The sequence below is a fragment of the Oncorhynchus clarkii genome, chromosome 16 (genome assembly GCF_045791955.1).
Source record: "Oncorhynchus clarkii lewisi isolate Uvic-CL-2024 chromosome 16, UVic_Ocla_1.0, whole genome shotgun sequence".
NCBI classification, from domain to species: domain Eukaryota; kingdom Metazoa; phylum Chordata; class Actinopteri; order Salmoniformes; family Salmonidae; genus Oncorhynchus; species Oncorhynchus clarkii.
Window position 1 is genome coordinate 22,338,997 of NC_092162.1, and position 19,815 is coordinate 22,358,811.

The window sequence follows — 19,815 nt, forward strand, 5'->3', positions numbered from 1 at the left end:
AAAGAAAAAAAGAGGAGGGGAAGAGAAAGCGAGGGAGAAGGAAAGGAAAAGAGTTTGAGAAGTTAAAAGCAACGGAATACACCACAGTGTAAGAAGGCCTATACGCTGTGTCAAAGAGAGGGCCCACTGCCCATAGGGTTACTACCAGGCGATCCATCGGCTTAATGCTTGTAATTATTTGTGTGATGTACTATTGACAACCGACACTCTCACTTCAAAAATACTTGTTCAGCTTTTATTTGCCTCATCTGATTGGGTATCCAGGACAGCCAATCGAAGTCAACCATACAGAGCCAGTGTGGGCTGACACGACAGTGTGATATGTGGCTGTGGGACGCAAAACGCAAACTGCCTATACAGATAGCGGCTAAACACTATAGACCGGTTTGCCAGACCCAGATTAAGCCTAGTCCTCGATTTAAAAAATCTCCATTGAAAGTGCATTTTAGTCCAGGACTAGGCCTCAACCTGTATCTGGTAAAACTGTCCATATGAATGGTAGTGAAGTCCATTGGGAGGAGCACAGTGAGATAGTGGTATTATATAGTATACATATGTAAGAAACTAGGGTGTGAAATGTGATTTAACAGGCGTGGATAGGGTACTAGGACATGGAAAGTACATTTTTATATTAAATTGTAATACAAAAATTAAGCAAACTTTACAAACTAGCACCCAGGATTTGGGTACTAGGATAAGAGACTAGAGATAGTGGGACTAGCCTAATTGAAATGGGTTAGGATAGAGATAGCAGGATAGGTGCCTATATGGATGAGGGACTATAGGATTCGGGACTAGGGTGAATGAAACATGGGGGGTAATTTGGGATGAGTTCCCATCAGACCATAGCCTGTTGGGCGGGGTCATACCTTCCTCTTCGGATGTTCCTGTATCCATGGCAACACAGAGAGAGAGAGAGAGAAAATTTACCTTTTGGCTATGGGTCATATTGTAGTGATATGAACACATGCAGTCCCTGCTTTGCTAGAAACTTTGCGCAAGAACAGACAGGCAAAGAATCAGGATTCTAATGACAACAGTACAGGACTGCCTTAACCTACCATTTGAGAAAATCACTTGGATAGCATAGTATGCTGGCATAGCTTACAAGCATGTCAACCTTATAGCATACAATTGCAACACTCAGAGGCATTCCAGATAGAACTCTTACTTAAATCCCCATCCGGTCCCCCCTAGGACTATAGCTGCCAACAGAATTGCCCCTGCGATGGAGCCTATGATGATATTGGTGCCACTGGGACCTGCGTAGAGGGAGGGGGGAGAGGGTGGGTTAAAAAAGAGGGGGAGGACCAACAACAAAAAAAGAAGACCACCCAGCAGACTTCAGAGAACCAGAAGAAACGCCGTACACCTTCTGAACAGTTAGAGAGCCGGGAGAAAGAGGTGGAGAAGAGGACAACGTTCAACCCTTTTCTGTCTTACGTGCATGTCTCAGGACCAAACTACAAGGAAATAACAGATGCTGTTTCGAGGTGGGGAATTTCTCTCGGCAAAACACACAAACTGAACGGTGCTGCGTTTTTTAATCCATTATAAACACAGGAGTATTTAGTAGTTTCACAGTGGCTTCAAAGTATTCACACCCCTTGACTTTTTCAACATTTTGTTCTGTTACAGCCTGAATTAAAAATGTATTCAATTGAGTTTTTTTGTCACTGGCCAACAAACAATAATACCCCGTAATTTGGAAGTGGAATTATGTTTTTCAAAATATTTACAAATTAATAAAAAAATAACGAAAAGCTGAAATATCATTCAACCCCTTTGTTATGGCAAGCCTAAATATGTTCAGGAGGAAAAATGTGCTAAATAAGTCACATTATAGGTTGCATGGACTCACTCTATGTGCGCAATAATAGTGTTTAACATGATTTTTTTGACTACTTCCTCTCTGTAACCCACACATACAATTATCTGTAAGGTCCCTCAGCCGAGCAGTGAATTTCAAACACAGATTCAACCACAAAGACCAGGGATGTTTTCCCATGCCTCACAAATGGCACCTATTGGTTAAAAAGGGTTAAAAAATAAAAAAGCAGACATAAAATATCCCTTTGAGCATGTTGAAATTATTAATTACACTTTGAATGGTGTATCAATACACCCAGTCATTTCCAAGGTACAGCCGTGCTTCCTAACTAAGTTGCCGGAGAGGAAGGAAACCGCTCAGGGATTTCTCAATGTGTCCAATGGTGACTTTAAAACAGTTAAGAGTTTAATGGCTTTGATAGGAAAAAACTGAGGATGGATCAACAACATTGTACAGTTGTGGCCAAAAGTTTTGAGAATGACACAAATATTAATTTCCACAAAGTTTGCTGCTTCAATGTCTTTAGATATTTTTTGTCAGATGTTACTATGGAATACTGAAGTATAATTACAAGCATTTCATAAGTGTTAAAGGCTTTCATTGACAATTACATGAAGTTGATGCAAAGAGTCAATATTTGCAGTGTTGACCCTTCTTTTTCAAGACCTCTGTAATCCGCCCTGACATGCTGTCAATTAACTTCTGGGCCACACTGATGGCAGCCCATTCTTGCCTAATCAATGCTTGGAGTTTGTCAGAATTTGTGGGGCTTTGTTTGTCCACCCACCTCTTGAGGATTGACCACAAGTTCTCAATGGGATTAAGGTCTGGGGAGTTTCCTGGCCATGGAGCCACAATATCAATGTTTTGTTCCCCGAGCCACTTAGTTATCACTTTTGCCTTATGGCAAGGTGCTCCATCCTGCTGGAAAAGGCATTGTTCGTCACCAAACTGTTCCTGGATGGTTGGGAGAAGTTGCTCTCGGAGGATGTGTTGGTACCCTTCTTTATTCATGGCTGTGTTCTTAGGCAAAATTGTGAGTGAGCCCACTCCCTTGGCTGAGAAGCAACCCCACACATGAATAGTCTCAGGATGCTTTATTGTTGGCATGACACAGGACTGATGGTAGCGCTCACCTTGTCTTCTCCGGACAAGCTTTTTTCCGGATGCCCCGAACAACCGGAAAGGTGATTTATCAGAGAAAATGATTTTACCCCAGTCCTCAGCAGTCCAATCCCTGTACCTTCTGCAGAATATCAGTCTCTCACTGATGTTTTTCCTGGAGAGAAGTGGCTTCTTTGCTGCCCTTCTTGACACCAGGCCATCCTCCAAAAGTCTTCACCTCACTGTGCGTGCAGATGCACTCACACCTACCTGATGCCATTCCTGAGCAAGCTCTGTTTTGGCAGTGCCCCGATCCCGCAACTGAATCAACTTTAGGAGATGGTCCTGGTGCTTGCTGGACTTTCTTGGGTGCCCTGAAGCCTTCTCCACAACATTTGAACCACTCTCTTCTTCTTGATGATCCGATAAATGGTTGATTTAGGTGCAATCTTACTGGCAGCAATATTCTTGCCTGTGAAGCCTTTTTTGTGCAAAGCAATGATGACGGCACGTGTCTCCTTGCAGGTAACCATGGTTGACAGAGGAAGAACAATGATTCCAAGCACCACCCTCCTTTTTGTCCTGAATACAAAGCAATTCAATTTTTGTCCTGAATACAAAGTATTATGTTTGGGGAAAATCCAATACAACACATTACTGAGTATCACTCTCCATATGATCAAGTAAAGTGGTTGCTGCATCATGTTATGGGTATGCTTGTAATTGTTAAGGACTGGGGAGTTTTTCAGGATAAAAAAAAACAAACTGAATAGAGTTAAGCAGAGGCAAAATCCTAGAGGAAAACCTGGTTCAGTCTGCTTTACACCAGACACTGGGAAATGCATTCACCTTTCAGCAGGACCATAATCTAAACATGAGGCCAAATCTACACTGGAGTTGTTTACCTAGAAGACAGTGAATGTTCCTGAGTGGCTGAGTTACAGTTTTGACTTAAATCTACTTGAAAATCTATGGCAAGATCTACAAATGGTTGTCTAGCAATGATCAACAACCAATTTGACAGAGCATGAAGAATTTTGAAAATAATAAATGGGCAAATGTTGCACAATCCAGGTGTGGGAAGCTCTCAAAAAGAGACTTGCCCAGAAAGACTCACAGTTGTAATCGCTACCAAAAGGTGTTCCTACAAAGTATTGACTCAGGGGTGTGAAGACTTAATGTATGTTCATTTGATATTTCTGAATTTAATTTTCAATAAATTTGCTAACATTTCTAACATATTTTCACTTTGTCGTTTTAAGGTACTGTGTGTTGATAGATGAGAAGGCAAAATAATGTAATTCATTTTGAATTCAGGCTGTAATATAAAATGTGAAATAGGTCAAGGGGTATGACTTTCTGAAGACACTGTACATCAATATTTGTGTATCGATTCTGACTATCAGTTAAAGTCAGTTTGCAAGTCGGATGATTTTTGGTTTATTTTCCTTGTGCTGAAGGATATGAGCTAAGTGGCCAGCTGGATAGCAGGTTTGGTAAGCATCCTGTCCATTTCAGGACTTTTAAATCAATATTTATATCACAATCATATACAGACAGGCGGGTGGACCTTACATACGAGCACCGGGTTGAGACTACATGAATGCACCCGTCATCAGCTCAAGCAATCGAATAGAAATAAAATCTCATTGAGACAGTGGTAAGTGTGGCATGTAAACACCTATTACTTCATTTCTGCATAAATAATCTCCACCCAGCAAAGAGGGCATTTAAAATGTTAGTTTCAGATTGCAAGGGATTTTTGCTTTTTATTCCATTCTTCATGGTTTATTAAATTTGATTTTCCTTTTAGCAATTTTGAATAAAAATGTTGTCACAAATATATATTCTGTGTCCAATGTATAGGTACTGGAGTCCAACTATACATTAATCTACTCTCTCTCAAATATACACTGCTCAAAAAAATAAAGGGAACACTTAAACCACACAATGTAACTCCAAGTCAATCACACTTCTGTGAAATCAAACTGTCCACTTAGGAAGCAACACTGATTGACAAAAAATTTCACATGCTGTTGTGCAAATGGAATAGACAACAGGTGGGAATTATAGGCAATTACCAAGACACCCACAATAAAGGAGTGGTTCTGCAGGTGGTGACCATAGACCACTTCTCAGTTCCTATGCTTCCTGGCTGATGTTTTGGTCACTTTTGAATGCTGGTGGTGCTTTCACTCTAGTGGTAGCATGAGACGGAGTCTACAACCCACAAAAGTGGCTCAGGTAGTGCAGCTCATCCAGGATGGCACATCAATGCGAGCTGTGGCAAGAAGGTTTGCTGTGTCTGTCAGCGTAGTGTCCAGAGCATGGAGGCGCTACCAGGAGACAGGCCAGTACATCAGGAGATGTGGAGGAGGCCGTAGGAGGGCAACAACCCAGCAGCAGGACCGCTACCTCCGCATTTGTGCAAGGAGGAGCAGGAGGAGCACTGCCAGAGCCCTGCAAAATTACCTCCAGCAGGCCACAAATGTGCATGTGTCTGCTCAAACGGTCAGAAACAGACTCCATGAGGGTGGTATGAGGGCCCGACGTCCACAGGTGGGGGTTGTGCTTACAGCCCAACACCGTGCAGGACGTTTGGCATTTGCCATAGAACACCAAGATTGGCAAATTCGCCACTGGCGCCCTGTGCTCTTCACAGATGAAAGCAGGTTCACACTGAGCACATGTGACAGACGTGACAGAGTCTGGAGACGCCGTGGAGAACTTTCTGCTGCCTGCAACATCCTCCAGCATGACCGGTTTGGCGGTGGGTCAGTCATGGTGTGGGGTGGCATTTCTTTGGGGGGCCGCACAGCCCTCCATGTGCTCGCCAGAGGTAGCCTGACTGCCATTAGGTGCTGAGATGAGATCCTCAGACCCCTTGTGAGACCATATGCTGGTGCGGTTGGCCCTGGGTTCCTCCTAATGCTAGACCTCATGTGACTGGAGTGTGTCAGCAGTTCCTGAAAGAGGAAGGCATTGATGCTACGGACTGGCCCGCCCGTTCCCCAGACCTGAATCCAATTGAGCACATCTGGGACATCATGTCTCTTTCCATTCACCAACACCACGTTGCACCACAGACTGTCCAGGAGTTGGCGGATGCTTTAGTCCAGGTCTGGGAGGAGATCCCTCAGGAGCCCATCCGCCACCTCAGGAGCATGCCCAGGCGTTGTAGGGAGGTCATACAGGCATGCGGAGGCTACACACACTACTGAGCCTCATTTTGACTTGTTTTACGGACATTACATCAAAGTTGGATCAGCCTGTAGTGTGGTTTTCCACTTTAATTTTGAGTGTGACTCCAAATCCAGACCTCCATGGGTTGATAAATTTGATTTCCATTGATCATTTCTGTGTGATTTTGTTGTCAGCACATTCAACTATGTAAAGAAAAAAGGATTTAATAAGAATATTTCATTCATTCAGATTTAGGATGTGTTATTTTAGTGTTCCCTTTATTTTTTCGAGCAGTGTATATATTTTAACAACAACAATTTAAATTGCACTCACATATAACCGCCATGTTGTCAGTGACTTATTTTCTATCTAAATTATACATCAAAATGTCTGATCAAATGGGTATGTATGGAAGACGTCTATCAAACTGTCTGCTTCTTGTTTCATTTGTTGAAAGTGGAATTGAAAAGGTCATTTGCAATTCCAGTCGAGCTAATTAAAATCCACTCTCAATGTCATTTGATTTCTTTATTTAATTGCTCCTCTCTTTTCAAATGTTGCGCTAACTTTTTTCAATTGCCTCAGTCAGAGAAGGAAACAATGTCTTGATCCCAAAACCTCACTGGGGCTTCTATAATTGTCCAATAAACAAAACATGTTCATTCCAAATGTGTATCTACTGTCCTTCCCACTGTACTGCACCAATTTCATTTGTGTGTTTCATAAAGGGACTTCTGCATGATTTCACAATGCCAAAGTCCTTTTCTTGAGGTTGCCAGTGCTCGTGCTCATTTTCCAGCACTTCTCAAGGTAGTTCTCCATGTTATCCAAATTGAAAACTTTCATTGAGTCCTGCACTAGAATAATAGAACAGTCACTATTCATTTGCATTGGTAAACTGTTATTGCTAAACATCATTCTTTCAAAAAAATATATATTTTTTCTCTGTGTTCTTCAGTAATCATGAAAGCAACAGGTGTTGATTTTCAGGTCTATTTAAACCAATACATTGTTAATAAAAGAGAAAAATGATAATCCCCACCTCATGGACATTGAGACATTCTCGGGGATGTTTTGAGACATAGTACACTAATGTAGGGAGATAGTATAATAATGTAGGGAAATAGTATACTAATGTAGGGAGTGGCAAGGTACGAACCCTTATATTTCTCAGGGCCCTCTGGAGGGGTGGGGTCAGGGATTGGGTCATAGACGCTGCAGTCTTTCCCAGTGTAGTCCGCGTCACAAATACACCTCACCTCATTACTGCAGGTCTGGGGAGAGAGAGGGGGGGGGGGGTCAATAAAAATTAACAACACAATCTAACAGCATTTCAAAACCACAAGAACATGACTTCATCAACAATCAATGAATGAATTGTGTGAATTAACATGAATAGTATTATCAGAACAGTTAAGGAATGTTTACATACCCTACATTATTCATCTCATATGTATATGTATATACTGTACTCTATCATCTACTGCATCTTTATGTAATACATGTATCACTAGCCACTTTAAACTATGCCACTTTGTTTACATACTCTACATTACTCATCTCATATGTATATATTGTACTCAATACCATCTACTGCATCTTGCCTGTGCCGTTCTGTACCATCACTCATTCATATATATTTATGTACATATTCTTTATCCCTTTACACTTGTGTGTGTATAAGGTAGTAGTTTTGGAATTGTTAGGTTAGATTACTCGTTGGTTATTACTGCATTGTCGGAACTAGAAGCACAAGCATTTCGCTACACTCGCATTAACATCTGCTAAGCATGTGTATGTGACAAATACATTTGATTTGATTTGATTTGGAATACATTTCATGAACAACAACCAATATTAGTAGTATCGAGATACAAATCCTACACTCAACCCAAACAACTCTGAATTCAGGTGTGTGTGTTTAGTAGGGCACACCATAGCAAAATGTTTAAAGTACAGACAGTCCCTCTGTTTTATTTTGCTTGGTGACTGATGAATACGACCCAGGTCAACACATTGTTAATCCAAACCTCCCCAAGTGACGCCACAACATGGCGGGCCAACTCACCCCATGGTGGGAGCAGATGCTGGATCCGGGGCAGGTGCTGAGGTTGAAGGTGGGCACGGGGAGGCAGCGGCGGTCCAGGCACATCATGTTGGGACCGCAGGGCGTCCCGTCTTCCACATAGCCCAGGTCCGAGCCATCCTCCAGCACCGCGTGGCCGCCACTGAACCAACACAGGACCAGGTGGTTAGAATGGGCCACTAACTGAACAACGCTCATCATATTGGTATGTTCAGTGCTCGACTTGGGATGAAAGAAGTTGACTTGGGATGAAAGAGGTGGAGGAGCTGTCTTTCTCCACGTCGGTCCATCAGACTATGCCCACCGAAATTCGCAAATTACATTTTGCTATAGAGATCTCTGATTATTCACTGTTACAGGTTCATACACCTTTTCCATGAGTTCTCCATGACCTTCAACCAAATTTGTATTACCGTTATTATAGCCTACATGTAAAAGTAAGCTTTTTTTTTTTTTACACTGGCAGGCTGCGTGTCTGATCCCACATAGGCCTTCCATCTCCTGCCGTTGTGCCATTGATCAAGGCACTTAACCCCCCCAAGTAGAACTGCACTGTTAGTCACATGTCAACAGTTGGTCAACTCTCTATCTGTGCAGCTCCTGGATGTGCAAGCCTGGCTTTTGATCCAGCCCTGAAAACACCCAAGTCTGCTTACCAAGGTCCTGTTGAGCAGCTGATGTTTAGGCTACAATGTGGTTAGACAAGATCTTGAACAAAAGCCCTTAAGCTATCCTGGAGGATGGTTGCTACCCTTCATATAAAATACCGCAACATTACAACCAAATACTTTGGTCTTTATAAAAAAGGATTCCCTAATTGAAATGAATCCGGGATCAAACGGAAAAGGTAGGCTACTTCAAAGTAAGATAGATAGCCTAACTAGATGTGTTTATATATAAGGCTCAAATATTCATGTTTCAGGGGAGATCTGTGCACAGCAAGTTATTTTCCAGTTGGGCTATTGGAATATTTGTAATGTTGCCGCAATTACATCGCTGCCTACTGTTTAACTGAGGGGAATCCCTATCTTCCAAATGGTCCAGATTTATTTAGGCCCTCTCCTATAGAGCCGGTGGAAAGGCGACAACCACATTAATGCTTAGTTAGAGATAGAAAACTTGCGAGATAATCTGTTGTCTGTCATTATTTTTTACCTGCTGCTGAAAGGTCTCGCTCTTCCGGCAACGGCCCACTCCGACTGGCACACGCAGACAGACACTGAAGAGTCATTCCAATGATGACTGATACGTAAAAGTGTGCATTCATGAATTACATGAAACAAAAAATAGGAAACTCATTTCCATGACCTTACAAACCCTAATTTGATAATTTGGAAGAGTGCGTCATGTTGCATTTAGGTTGGCACAATCTCGAACGGTCTACTGTCACGCACAGATTGACAGACTAGCCGCAAACCAGTTATCAGGAAATTAATGCCCGCTCACTATCGCTATTCAATGCAGATCCCGCTTTGATCTACATTTTTTTGTCTCGGTGTGTGAATCTAGTCCGACGATAGGCTACTTTGTTTTATAGAGAAACTGGTGCGTAACTCACCAGAAATTAAAGGTGCTGATACTGCGCTCTTGACAGCTACGGCCCAAATAAAAGCACTGGCATCATATTATACTTTAAGAATATTTATGTATCACATATTTATACTTCAAAAATATTAAAACTAGGGCATTTTGAAATATAAAAGTAACTTTGCAAGCAATCAGTGTACGAGAACATCATGTGAATTAACACAACTGCAAGAAATCCTTACTGTTGCAGGAGTGTAAAAATGTTTAAGCACACACACACGCACACACGGTAAGGTTACTGAACAACAGTCCATCAAACCTATTTGATCACTGTGGCAGATAGCGAGGTGTCTGTTTAACTCACATCCTTTCCTTCCTTACAGGATCAGTTGACCTCGCTCTTTCTCTCTCCTTTATCGCTCTTTAGGAACTCTTCCTCTTCTCCCCTTCTCACTTTCACCTCAACCTCATTCCTCTGTCACTTACACTTGTTTTTGCTCTCCTCCTTTCACACTCTCTCACTTTTTCTCTCTCTCTCTCTCTCTCTCTCTCTTTCGGGCTCACCGGCAGTCCAGGTATCTGTTCTGGTGGTAGATGGTTAGGCTAGTGAGGTCCCCCTGCAGATCTCCAAACCTCGGCTTAGCAGACATGTTAGTACACAGCAGGAACCCACAGAGCACATCCCTGAGAGGGGGAGGACACAAAGATACAGAGGGAGGGAGAGAAAGAGAGCGGAAGAAGAAGAGAAAGCGAGATAGAGGGGCAGGGAGTAGAGAGTGAGTGAGAGAGAGGGGAGGGAGCGAGAGAAAGAAAAAGAGGGGGGAGAGAGAGAGAGAAGTTTCTGCCCAGGACAATGTGTCAAACATGGCGTGTGCTTTGAGAGTGAGGTACACGGTGTACATAAGAAAGTGTGAGGTTTAAAGAGGTCTGTGGTCACTCACTGCTTGTTGCACTGCACCCAGCCCTGGCCACTGGCGTCACGGCCACAGTTGCCCTTCTCTGTGCCCTCGGAGTTCAGCTTCTCATAGCAGAAACGGTCGGCTGAGTCTGAAACACACGCAAAAGAACACACGTTTTGCAGCACCATGTTATTTCACTTCACTATACTTTATTGCAGTACTTAACTGATGGCAATGTCATGGCATCATCATCATAAATGTGTGGTGTGAATTATAACATGACAACTGTGAGTATTTCAGGACCTATAATATTAATGAGTGTGGACCTATAAATTGCACTGCCTTGCAATTCCTGACATATCCTGCAGAGGGCAGTAACATTAAAAGTAGAAAAGCAGCCAAGTTGAGATTTCTGTATGGAGGTGAATATTTTATTGTATTGTATTTAAAAAATATATATATATAATATTCAACCTTTATTTAACTAGGCAAGTCAGTTAAGAACAAATTATTATTTTACAATGACGGCCGACACCGGCCAAACCCGGACAATGCTGGGCCAATTGTGCGCCGCCCGATGGGACTCCCAATCACAGCCGTTTGTGATACAGCCAGGATGGTCATTTCCATTGTTAGAGCGGTCAGACCAGTTTATCGTCAGTATATAGATAATCTTTGTTATTACTCACTGTGGCCCCAGAGACCTCTGCACTGTCCATCTCTGGTCTTACAGCGACCTCCGAAACAACGACCCTGGGAGAGAGAGGAGAGTGAGAGAGATAGACAGAGAGGAGAGATCGAGAGAGAGTACAAGAGAGTATTATATGTATTAGAGGTACAGTATTATTTGTATATCTACAACAACAACAAAAAACACAGATCCAGACAAAAATTTGGTCATAAAAGCCTTTATGTTGGATTCAGTTACCTGGCCAGCTTCACACATGTAACCATCCAGTTTGTGGACATTATGAGGACACTGCAGAAGAGGAACAACAGAGTGTATAAATTAGCCTCATTGACATGTTCAATTGTACATAGTCAAAGTATGGTAGGCTACATCCCAGCAAGGAGCAGCCTACCACCAAGATGGCCCCCGACAGAGATGGTCGCCCTGCTTCGAGTCCTTAGGATACTATGCCGTATTTTTTTTGTTTTTTAGGTATTATTTCTTACATTGTTACCCAAGGAAATCTTAAGCCTTACTACATACAGCCGGGAAGAACTATTGAATATAAGAGCGACGGCAACTTGCCAACATTACGACCAGGAATACGACTTTCCCGAAGCAGATCCTCTATTTGGACCACCACCCAGGACAATGGATCTAAATCACAGAAGCCGACCCAAAACAACAGCGCTGCAGAAGGGGCAAACGGAGCGGCGTATACTACTCGCCAATGTCCATTCGCTTGACAACAAGGTAGACGAAATTCGAGCAAGGGTTACCTTCCAGAGAAACATCAGAGACTAATATTCTCTGTTTCAAGAAAACGTGGCTCTCTCGGGAGATGTCGGAATCGGTTCAGCCAGTGGTCTTCTCCATGCATCGAGCCGACAGAGATAAACACCTCTCTGGGAAGAGGAAGGGCGGGGGTGTATGCTATATGATTAACGATTCATGCTGTTTTCATAACAACATACAGGAACTCAAGTCCTTCTGCTCACCCGACCTAGAATTCCTTACAATCAAATGCCGGCCATATTACCTCCCAAGAGAATTCTTGTCAGTTATCGTCACAGCTCTGTACATTCCCCATCAAGCAGACACCAACACGGCCATCCGGTAACTTCACTGGACTCTATGTAAACTGGAAACCATATATCATGAGGCTGCATTTATTGTAGCTGGGGATTTTAACAAAGCAAATTTAAGAACAAGGCTACCTAAATTATATCAGCATATTGATTGCAGTACTCGCGAGGGTAATACACTCGATCACTGCCACTTTAACTTCCGCAATGCATACAGAGCCCTCCCCTGCCCTCGGGCAAATCCGACCACGACGCCATCTTACCGGCCACCCTAGACCCACTTCAGTTTGCATACCGCCCCAACAGGTCCACAGACGATGCAATCGGCATCACACTGCACACTGTCCTATCCCATCTGGACAAGAGGAATACTTTTGTAAGAATGCTGTTCATTGATTACAGCTCAGCATTCAACACCATAGTACTCTTCAAGCTCATCATCAAGCTGGAGGCCCTGGGTCTCAACCACACCCTGTGCAATTGGGTCCTGGACTTTGACTGGCCGCCCTCAGGTGGTTAAGGTAGGCATCTCCACTTCGCTGACCCTCAACACTGGGGCCCCACAAGGGTGCGTGCTCAGCTCCCTCCTGTAGTCCCTGTTCACCCACGACTGCGTGGCCATGCACGCCTCCAACTCAATCATCAAATTTGCAGACGACAACAGTAGTGGGCTTGATTGCCAACAACAATGAGACCGCCTACAGGGAGGAGGTGAGGGCACTCGGAGTGTGGTGTCAGGAAAACAACCTCTCACTCAACGTCAACAAAACATAGGAGATGATCGTGGACTTCAGGAAACAGCAGAGGGAGCACCCTCCTATCCACATCGAAGGGACAGCAGTGGAGAAGGTGGAAAGTTTTAAGTTCCTCGGCATACACATCAGACAAACTGAAATGGTCCACCCGCATAGACAGTGTGGTCCACCCACATAGACACAACAGCGCCTCTCCAACCTCATGAGGCTGAAGAAATTTGGCTCAGGAGGCTGAAACCCTGACAAACTCCTACAGATCGTGCTGTATCACAGCCTGATACGGCAACTGCACCGCCCTACACCTCAAGGCTCTCCAGAAGGTGGTGCGGTCTGCACAATGCATCACCGGGGGGGGAACCTACCTGCCATCCAGGACACCTACAGCACCCGATGTCACAGGAAGGACAAAAAGATCATCAAGGACAACAACCACCCAAGCCACTGCCTGTTCACACTGATACCATCCAGAAGGCGAGGTCAGTACAGGTGCATCAAAGCCTGGACCGAGAGACTGAAAAACAGCTTCGATCTCAAGGCCATCAGACTGTTAAACAGCAATCACTAACTCAGAGAGGCTGCTGCCTACATTGAGACCCAATCACTGGCCACTTTAATAAATGGATCACGAGTCACTTTAAACAATACCACTAAATAATGCCACTTTAATAATGTTTCCATCTTACATTACTCATATCATATCTATATACTGTATATTATACCATCCATCGCTCATCCATATACGTATTTATATGTACATATTCTCATTCACCCCTTTAGATTTGTGTGCATTAGGTAGCTGTTGGGGAATTGTTAGATTACCTGTTAGACATTACTGCACTGTCGGCAACTAGAAGCATTTCGCTACTCTAGCATTAACATCTGCTAACCATGTGTATGTGACCAATACCATTTGATTTGAAAAGGATATACTTGCACATCTAGTAAGAACAAAAGTTCCCACACTAAGAGCTTACTTTTTTTTAGGGGTTATTGCAAAACTTAAAACTTTCCAACCAAGCAGTGTGTGGGATTGTACAGTCTATTCACGTTGGCTTCGCGCTGCGAGTAAAATAGTAGTGTACAAAATGAGGGTATCCTGAACACTGACTTAGCGCATTAGCCGTCTCACCTGGCTGGAGTCTCCGGGACACGTCTCCGGGACGTCACAGTCGTTGGTCACTTCGCGACACATCACCCCCCTGAGCTCGTACTGTCACACAAAGTCATCACTATTTTCACAGCACCGATTTGATTGTAAAGGCGACGGTAATTATACATGAAAACTACAACTGCATAGAGTAACGTAAAACTTCAGTCAGAAATGCCAATCAAACTGTGGCTGATTAAAGTTAAAAGTTAAAAGAAAATAATAATAATTGGAAAATGTCTAGTTGCAACAAGTTAACAAGACAGTCATCTTAGTGGTGGACCCATGTACAAGTGTAATGCTGGTGTATTTAAGAGTAAGTACTCACCCTGCAACCTCTACAGCAGAGGCCATTGCTGCACATGGCGTCGTGGGTCAAGGTGCACTTCTTACAGCAGGCTCCTCCGCTCCGCGCACACTCCTGCAACCATACCACACACTCTTGTAGCAACACACAATACTACACGCAGAGGCTAAAGGCGTCGCCATGCTTCCCATTCAAAACAGTTCGGAACAGTTTGTGCATATATTATGATGATTAAAAAAAATAAAAAATTTGTCTTCAGCAATGGTTTTTCAGGCTGTTCATGTACACAAAAAATAAAAAATAATTCGGTCACAGAAGTCTATGCCCCTTTGTTGGTCATTGGTCAACAGTAGGGATTCTTTAATGAAGTGTGATGTAATTCTACGATAGACGATTTGGTTTCATGCAAATTTTTTCACTTGGGATATAATGCACCAAACACCTTAGTTGGATATAAAACTGCACGACTAAGATCTCCTCCGAAAAACTACAAAAAGAATGACAGATTTCTTGAGTTATCTTAGATTATTTCTGACTATTTTGAGGAAGTGTATACTGGCTACAGCATCTCAAAAAACAAACAGTACTATTGCTGCTTTTTTCTTGTTTTTCAAGCGAAAGTGTTATTTTTGTATTTTTCTTCCCCCCCAATTTCGAACTTGTCTCATCGCTGCAACTTCCTGACAGGCTCGGGAGTCGAAGGTCGCGTCATGAGTCTTCCGAAAAATGACCCGCCTCTTAACACCCGCCTGCTTAACCCGGAAGCCAGCCGCACCAATGTGTCGGAGGAAACACTGTTCACCTGACGACCTAAGTCAGCCTTGCAGGCGGGAGGCCCAAGCGAAGGTATTTTAAGGGAGTACGCAAGCACGCTCGTTCGGTTCGCCTAACCGATTTCAGCTAGGCACCACCCGACTCGAAGCATTCAGAAGCCCTTAAGGGTTTTTACTGTAGGACTCACCACATGGGATCCACAATCACACTCCTCCCCCACCTCCACAAAGCCATTGCCACACTCTGGAGAGTCCAGCAGCTACAAGGAACACAACAGGGGGGACAGGAGTCAACACGAGAAACAAAAACAATGCCTTTGTTTGAATGTTTTCTGGCATTCCCCAGAATGGAACATCCTCCACCACCACCTTCCCTGCGCCATTTCCAACCAACCGCAGCCAGAGCTTACCTTGCTGGGCTTATTGAAGAGGCAGCTGCCCCCACCCTGCTGGAGAAAGCGAAGGTACTCATCCACACTGCAGCGTGAGAACTTCCTAGGAAGATAGTAGCCGGTGTCCTCCATGATGCAGCCCAGCCATGGGTCGGGACACCTGCAGTCCCCTATAGGGCCAGAGAATCAAGGACATGTCACATGACGGGGGACAAGACCAGGGTCTTCGTACTTCCTGTTACACACATTGTGACAACTGTTGATGTTAAAAAATGGCTTAATAACTAACATTTGATTGAATTTGAAAAGAAGCTGCTATGCTGTTTACATTGCGCCAGGTTGAGTTGCGTCCTATTTTCTGCGACAGTGTGTACAGAAGTTATTGAAGTGGATGAATACAGGTCTTACCAGCCGTAGGGCGCTCCTTGTTCCACATCATGCCAATGTTCTGCCCCAGGCTCTGACACAACGTGATGGCCATGGGACCCACGTTGCCGTACTAAAACACACACATGCAAGACAAGTGAGAAAACGCACACACAAGCAGTATATTTAGCTTCTTCCAAACAGGCGGTTTCACTCAGCTACGCCTCAGGAGTCTTGTACTCCGAATTGGAATAGCCCTGCCCTAATAGGCTTCTTTTGTGGAGTTGGGTGAGTCAATGACTGTAAAAACAAAAAAGGCCTGACCTCGTTGACTCCTCCTCCCCGCGTGAGGGAACAGATACCCCCAATGTAGGCTGTGCCACTGCGGCTGCTCTGGAAGGTCCTCCCCCTACAGGACACACAGGGATTAACAGGAGCTATCATCAAGTTTTAATGTACGGTGCACAAGAACAGTGAAATGCCTTTGCCAGCTCTAAACCCAACAACGCAGTAATGATTAGCAATGTAGTACTAAAAATAACATAAGGTAGAACAAAAACACACAAGAAATAAAAAATAACAAATAAGAAGAACGTAAGTAACAATCTATATACAGGATCAGTCCCAATACCATATTTACAATGTGCAGGGGATACTGTATAGGTAGGTGTACATGTCACGTGTACTAAGACGGGTCTAATAACATCAGTGGTGGAAAAAGTACTCAATTGTCATACTTGAGTAGAAGTAAAGATGCCTTAACAGATGATGACTCAAGTAAATGTTACCCAGTAAAATACTACTTGAGTAAAAGTATCTGGTTTAAAATGTCTTTAAGTACAGTGGTAGAAAAAGTACTAAATTGTCATACTTGAGAAAGAGTACAAAGTAAAGGTAAATGCTATACATCAAATTCCTTATATTAAGCAAACCAGACGGCACTATTTTCAAGTTATTTTTCATTACGGACAGAAAGGGGCACACTCCAACACTCCGGCATAATTTACAAACGCAGTAGTTGTGTTTTGTGAGTCCACCAGATCAGAGGCAGTAGGGATGACAAAGCGTTATATTGATAGGTGCCATAATTATGTCCTGTTAAATGTAATCAATACTTTTTGTGTGTCAGGGAAAATGTAAGGAGTAAAAAGTACATTATTTTCTTCAGGAATAAAAGTAAAAGTTGTCAAAAATATAAATAGTAAAGTAAAGTAAAGTACAGATACCCCAAAACACTACTTGAGTAGTACTTAAAAGTATTTTTACTTAAGTACTTTACACCACTGAATAACATGCTTATAACAGTTGCTTTGGACATTCCCCCTGTCCACTTACGTCAGGCAGTATCAATCAAGCACCGAATGAAATAGAAGTCTAGAATGGACATTGGTATTCCGGTAATATGACTATTGTGTGTATTATATTGTGTCTGTATGGGTTCAAGTGTTATGAGGGGAGAACCCACGAGAAGAGGTGTGTGGCATCGCTGCGCTCTTTGATGCTCTCCTTCCTGTACTTCATAAAGTCCCTCAGGGTCAGCAAGGGGTCGTTGCCCACAGACACCATGTTCTGGGATGACCACGTCTCCATGGCGACCAGCACGATCCGCGTGTTGAGCTGGTCCTTGTAGATCTGAGGTCAAAGAGTCACGATGACAATGAGCAACTAAGTCAACCATTGCCAGAACAACTATTCATGTAATCTTGGCACCCAGAACTAAATCAGCTACTCGGTTTTGGTCAACATTTGAATGTTAAGGCTGCCACGAGAGATTACTACACATGATTTACTTCACTAACACTATGATGTAATGAACAGTAGTTAATTTGAAAGAAATTTCACAACTACGCAATTTTAACTGATTATGATGTATATTAGATAGATGATCAACATAACTGATATAAACCTGACGATCAATACGGACAGTAACAAGGAAACATAACAATGGAAAAGTGGATATGGAGTGTGTGTGTGTGTGTGTGTGTGTTAGCAGTTGACACGGGAGTGCCATTTTTTTCCTGGACTGTCCTGATCCAACAACAATTCTATAACCCTGACATGTCCTCCTAAAAAAAAGTATGTTTAAAATTATTCCTGTACTGCCCGTTCCTGTGAGGACTGTTGATCCTGTCCCAAACTTGACATTAGGATTTCATTCCCATTCCTGAGGAAGTCCTGCAGAGCCTGCATGAACGCGAGGTAATGTCAACCTCTAGTGTGTGTGTCTGCATGTGTGCAGAGGCAGACGGCTCTCACCGCGTCTGCCATATTGACGACCGCTTTGGCAAAGTTCCTCGTCTGCGACGACGACCGACGCAGCTGCACAAACTACAGCACAGGGCAGAGGGAAGGACCAAGAGCAGAGGGTGGGTGGGGAGGAGAGAAACAGAGATATCCATATTGACCAATTACAATAAATAAACAACCAAAACCTCAAATATTTAATTACGTAGGACAGTGATCCTTATTCCTGCTCTTGGATAGTGTTGTGGAAATATTGAATCAAATATTTCTCAGATACCAGAGCTTGTGAATTCAAATAGAGTTTATTACAAAAAGTAGAAAAGCCGAGCAACTCCATGGAAGAACTGACTCTCCATTCTTAGTACTTTGCTTTAATACAGTCTTACCCTTACATAACATAGTCACCCCACTTCTATGTAAGTGATTGATACCTTCTAGCCTTGGCCACCATAATCTTGCGTCCTTTCTTATTGGCACAGACATTAGGGCATACAGTTGAAGTCGGAAGTTTACATACACCTTAGCCAAATGCATTTATTCATTTGCGACCAAGCTTTAACTTCCTGACTGATGTCTTGAGATGTTGCTTCAATATATCCACATAATTTTCCTGCCTCATGATGCCATCTACAACATGATGCTGCCACCCCCGTGCTTCACAGTTGGGATGGTGTTCTTCGGCTTGCAAGCCTCCCCCTTTTCCTCCAAACATAATGATGGTCATTATGGCCAAACAGTTCTATTTTTGTTTCATCAGACCAGTGGACATTCCTCTAAAAAGTACAATCTCTGTCTCCATGTGCAGTTGCAAACCGTAGGCTAGCTTTTTTTATGGCGGCTTTGGAGCAGTGGCTTCTTCCTTGCTGAGCGGCCTTTCAGGTTATGTCGATATAGGACTCGTTTTACTGTGGATATAGATACTTTTGTACCTGTTTCCGCTAGTATCTTCACAAGGTCCTTTGCTGTTGTTCTGGGATTGATTTGCACTTTTCGCACCAAAGTACGTTCATCTCTAGGAGACAGAACGCGTGTCCTTCCTGAGCGGTATGAAGGCTGTGTGGTCCCATGGTGTTTATACTTGTGTACTATTGTTTGTACAGATGAACGTGGTGCCTTCAGGCGTTTGGAAATTGCTCCCAAGGATGAACCAGACTTGGGAGGGCTACAATAATTTTTCTGAGGTCTTGGCTGATTTCTTTTGATTTTCCCATGATGTCAAGCAAAGAGGCACTGAGTTTGAAGGTAGGCCTTGAAATGCATACACAAGTACACCTCCAATTGACTCAAATAATGTCAATTAGCCTATCAGAAGCTTCTAATGCCATGACATAATTTTCCAAGCTGTTTACAGGCACAGTCAACTTAGTGTATGTAAACTTCTAACCCACTGGAATTGTGATACAGTGAATTATAAGGGAAATAATCTGTCTGTAAACAATTGTTGGA

General features: G+C 43.2%; 1 protein-coding gene across 3 annotated transcripts in view; it reads right to left on the reverse strand.

The window, feature by feature from the left end:
• LOC139368201 (disintegrin and metalloproteinase domain-containing protein 11-like) overlaps nucleotides 1-19,815 on the reverse strand; it is a 53,057-nt gene that overhangs the window by 3,744 nt on the left and 29,498 nt on the right. Inside the window, exons 10-25 of one of the 3 annotated variants that reach the window (XM_071106845.1) lie at nucleotides 18,382-18,453; nucleotides 17,591-17,757; nucleotides 16,450-16,534; nucleotides 16,168-16,258; nucleotides 15,778-15,929; nucleotides 15,556-15,627; nucleotides 14,616-14,708; nucleotides 14,270-14,350; nucleotides 11,559-11,609; nucleotides 11,320-11,383; nucleotides 10,673-10,778; nucleotides 10,296-10,415; nucleotides 8,187-8,346; nucleotides 7,278-7,392; nucleotides 1,172-1,262; nucleotides 870-887 (exon numbers count right to left, since the gene is read on the reverse strand). In XM_071106845.1, coding sequence (XP_070962946.1) covers nucleotides 870-887; nucleotides 1,172-1,262; nucleotides 7,278-7,392; nucleotides 8,187-8,346; nucleotides 10,296-10,415; nucleotides 10,673-10,778; nucleotides 11,320-11,383; nucleotides 11,559-11,609; nucleotides 14,270-14,350; nucleotides 14,616-14,708; nucleotides 15,556-15,627; nucleotides 15,778-15,929; nucleotides 16,168-16,258; nucleotides 16,450-16,534; nucleotides 17,591-17,757; nucleotides 18,382-18,453 — 1,538 coding nt within the window. Of the gene's footprint in view, nucleotides 1-754; nucleotides 888-1,151; nucleotides 1,263-7,277; nucleotides 7,393-8,186; nucleotides 8,347-10,295; nucleotides 10,416-10,672; nucleotides 10,779-11,319; nucleotides 11,384-11,558; nucleotides 11,610-14,269; nucleotides 14,351-14,615; nucleotides 14,709-15,555; nucleotides 15,628-15,777; nucleotides 15,930-16,167; nucleotides 16,259-16,449; nucleotides 16,535-17,590; nucleotides 17,758-18,381; nucleotides 18,454-19,815 lie in introns of those variants that run through there. The other 2 variants (XM_071106844.1, XM_071106846.1) reach the window with 2 other exon arrangements.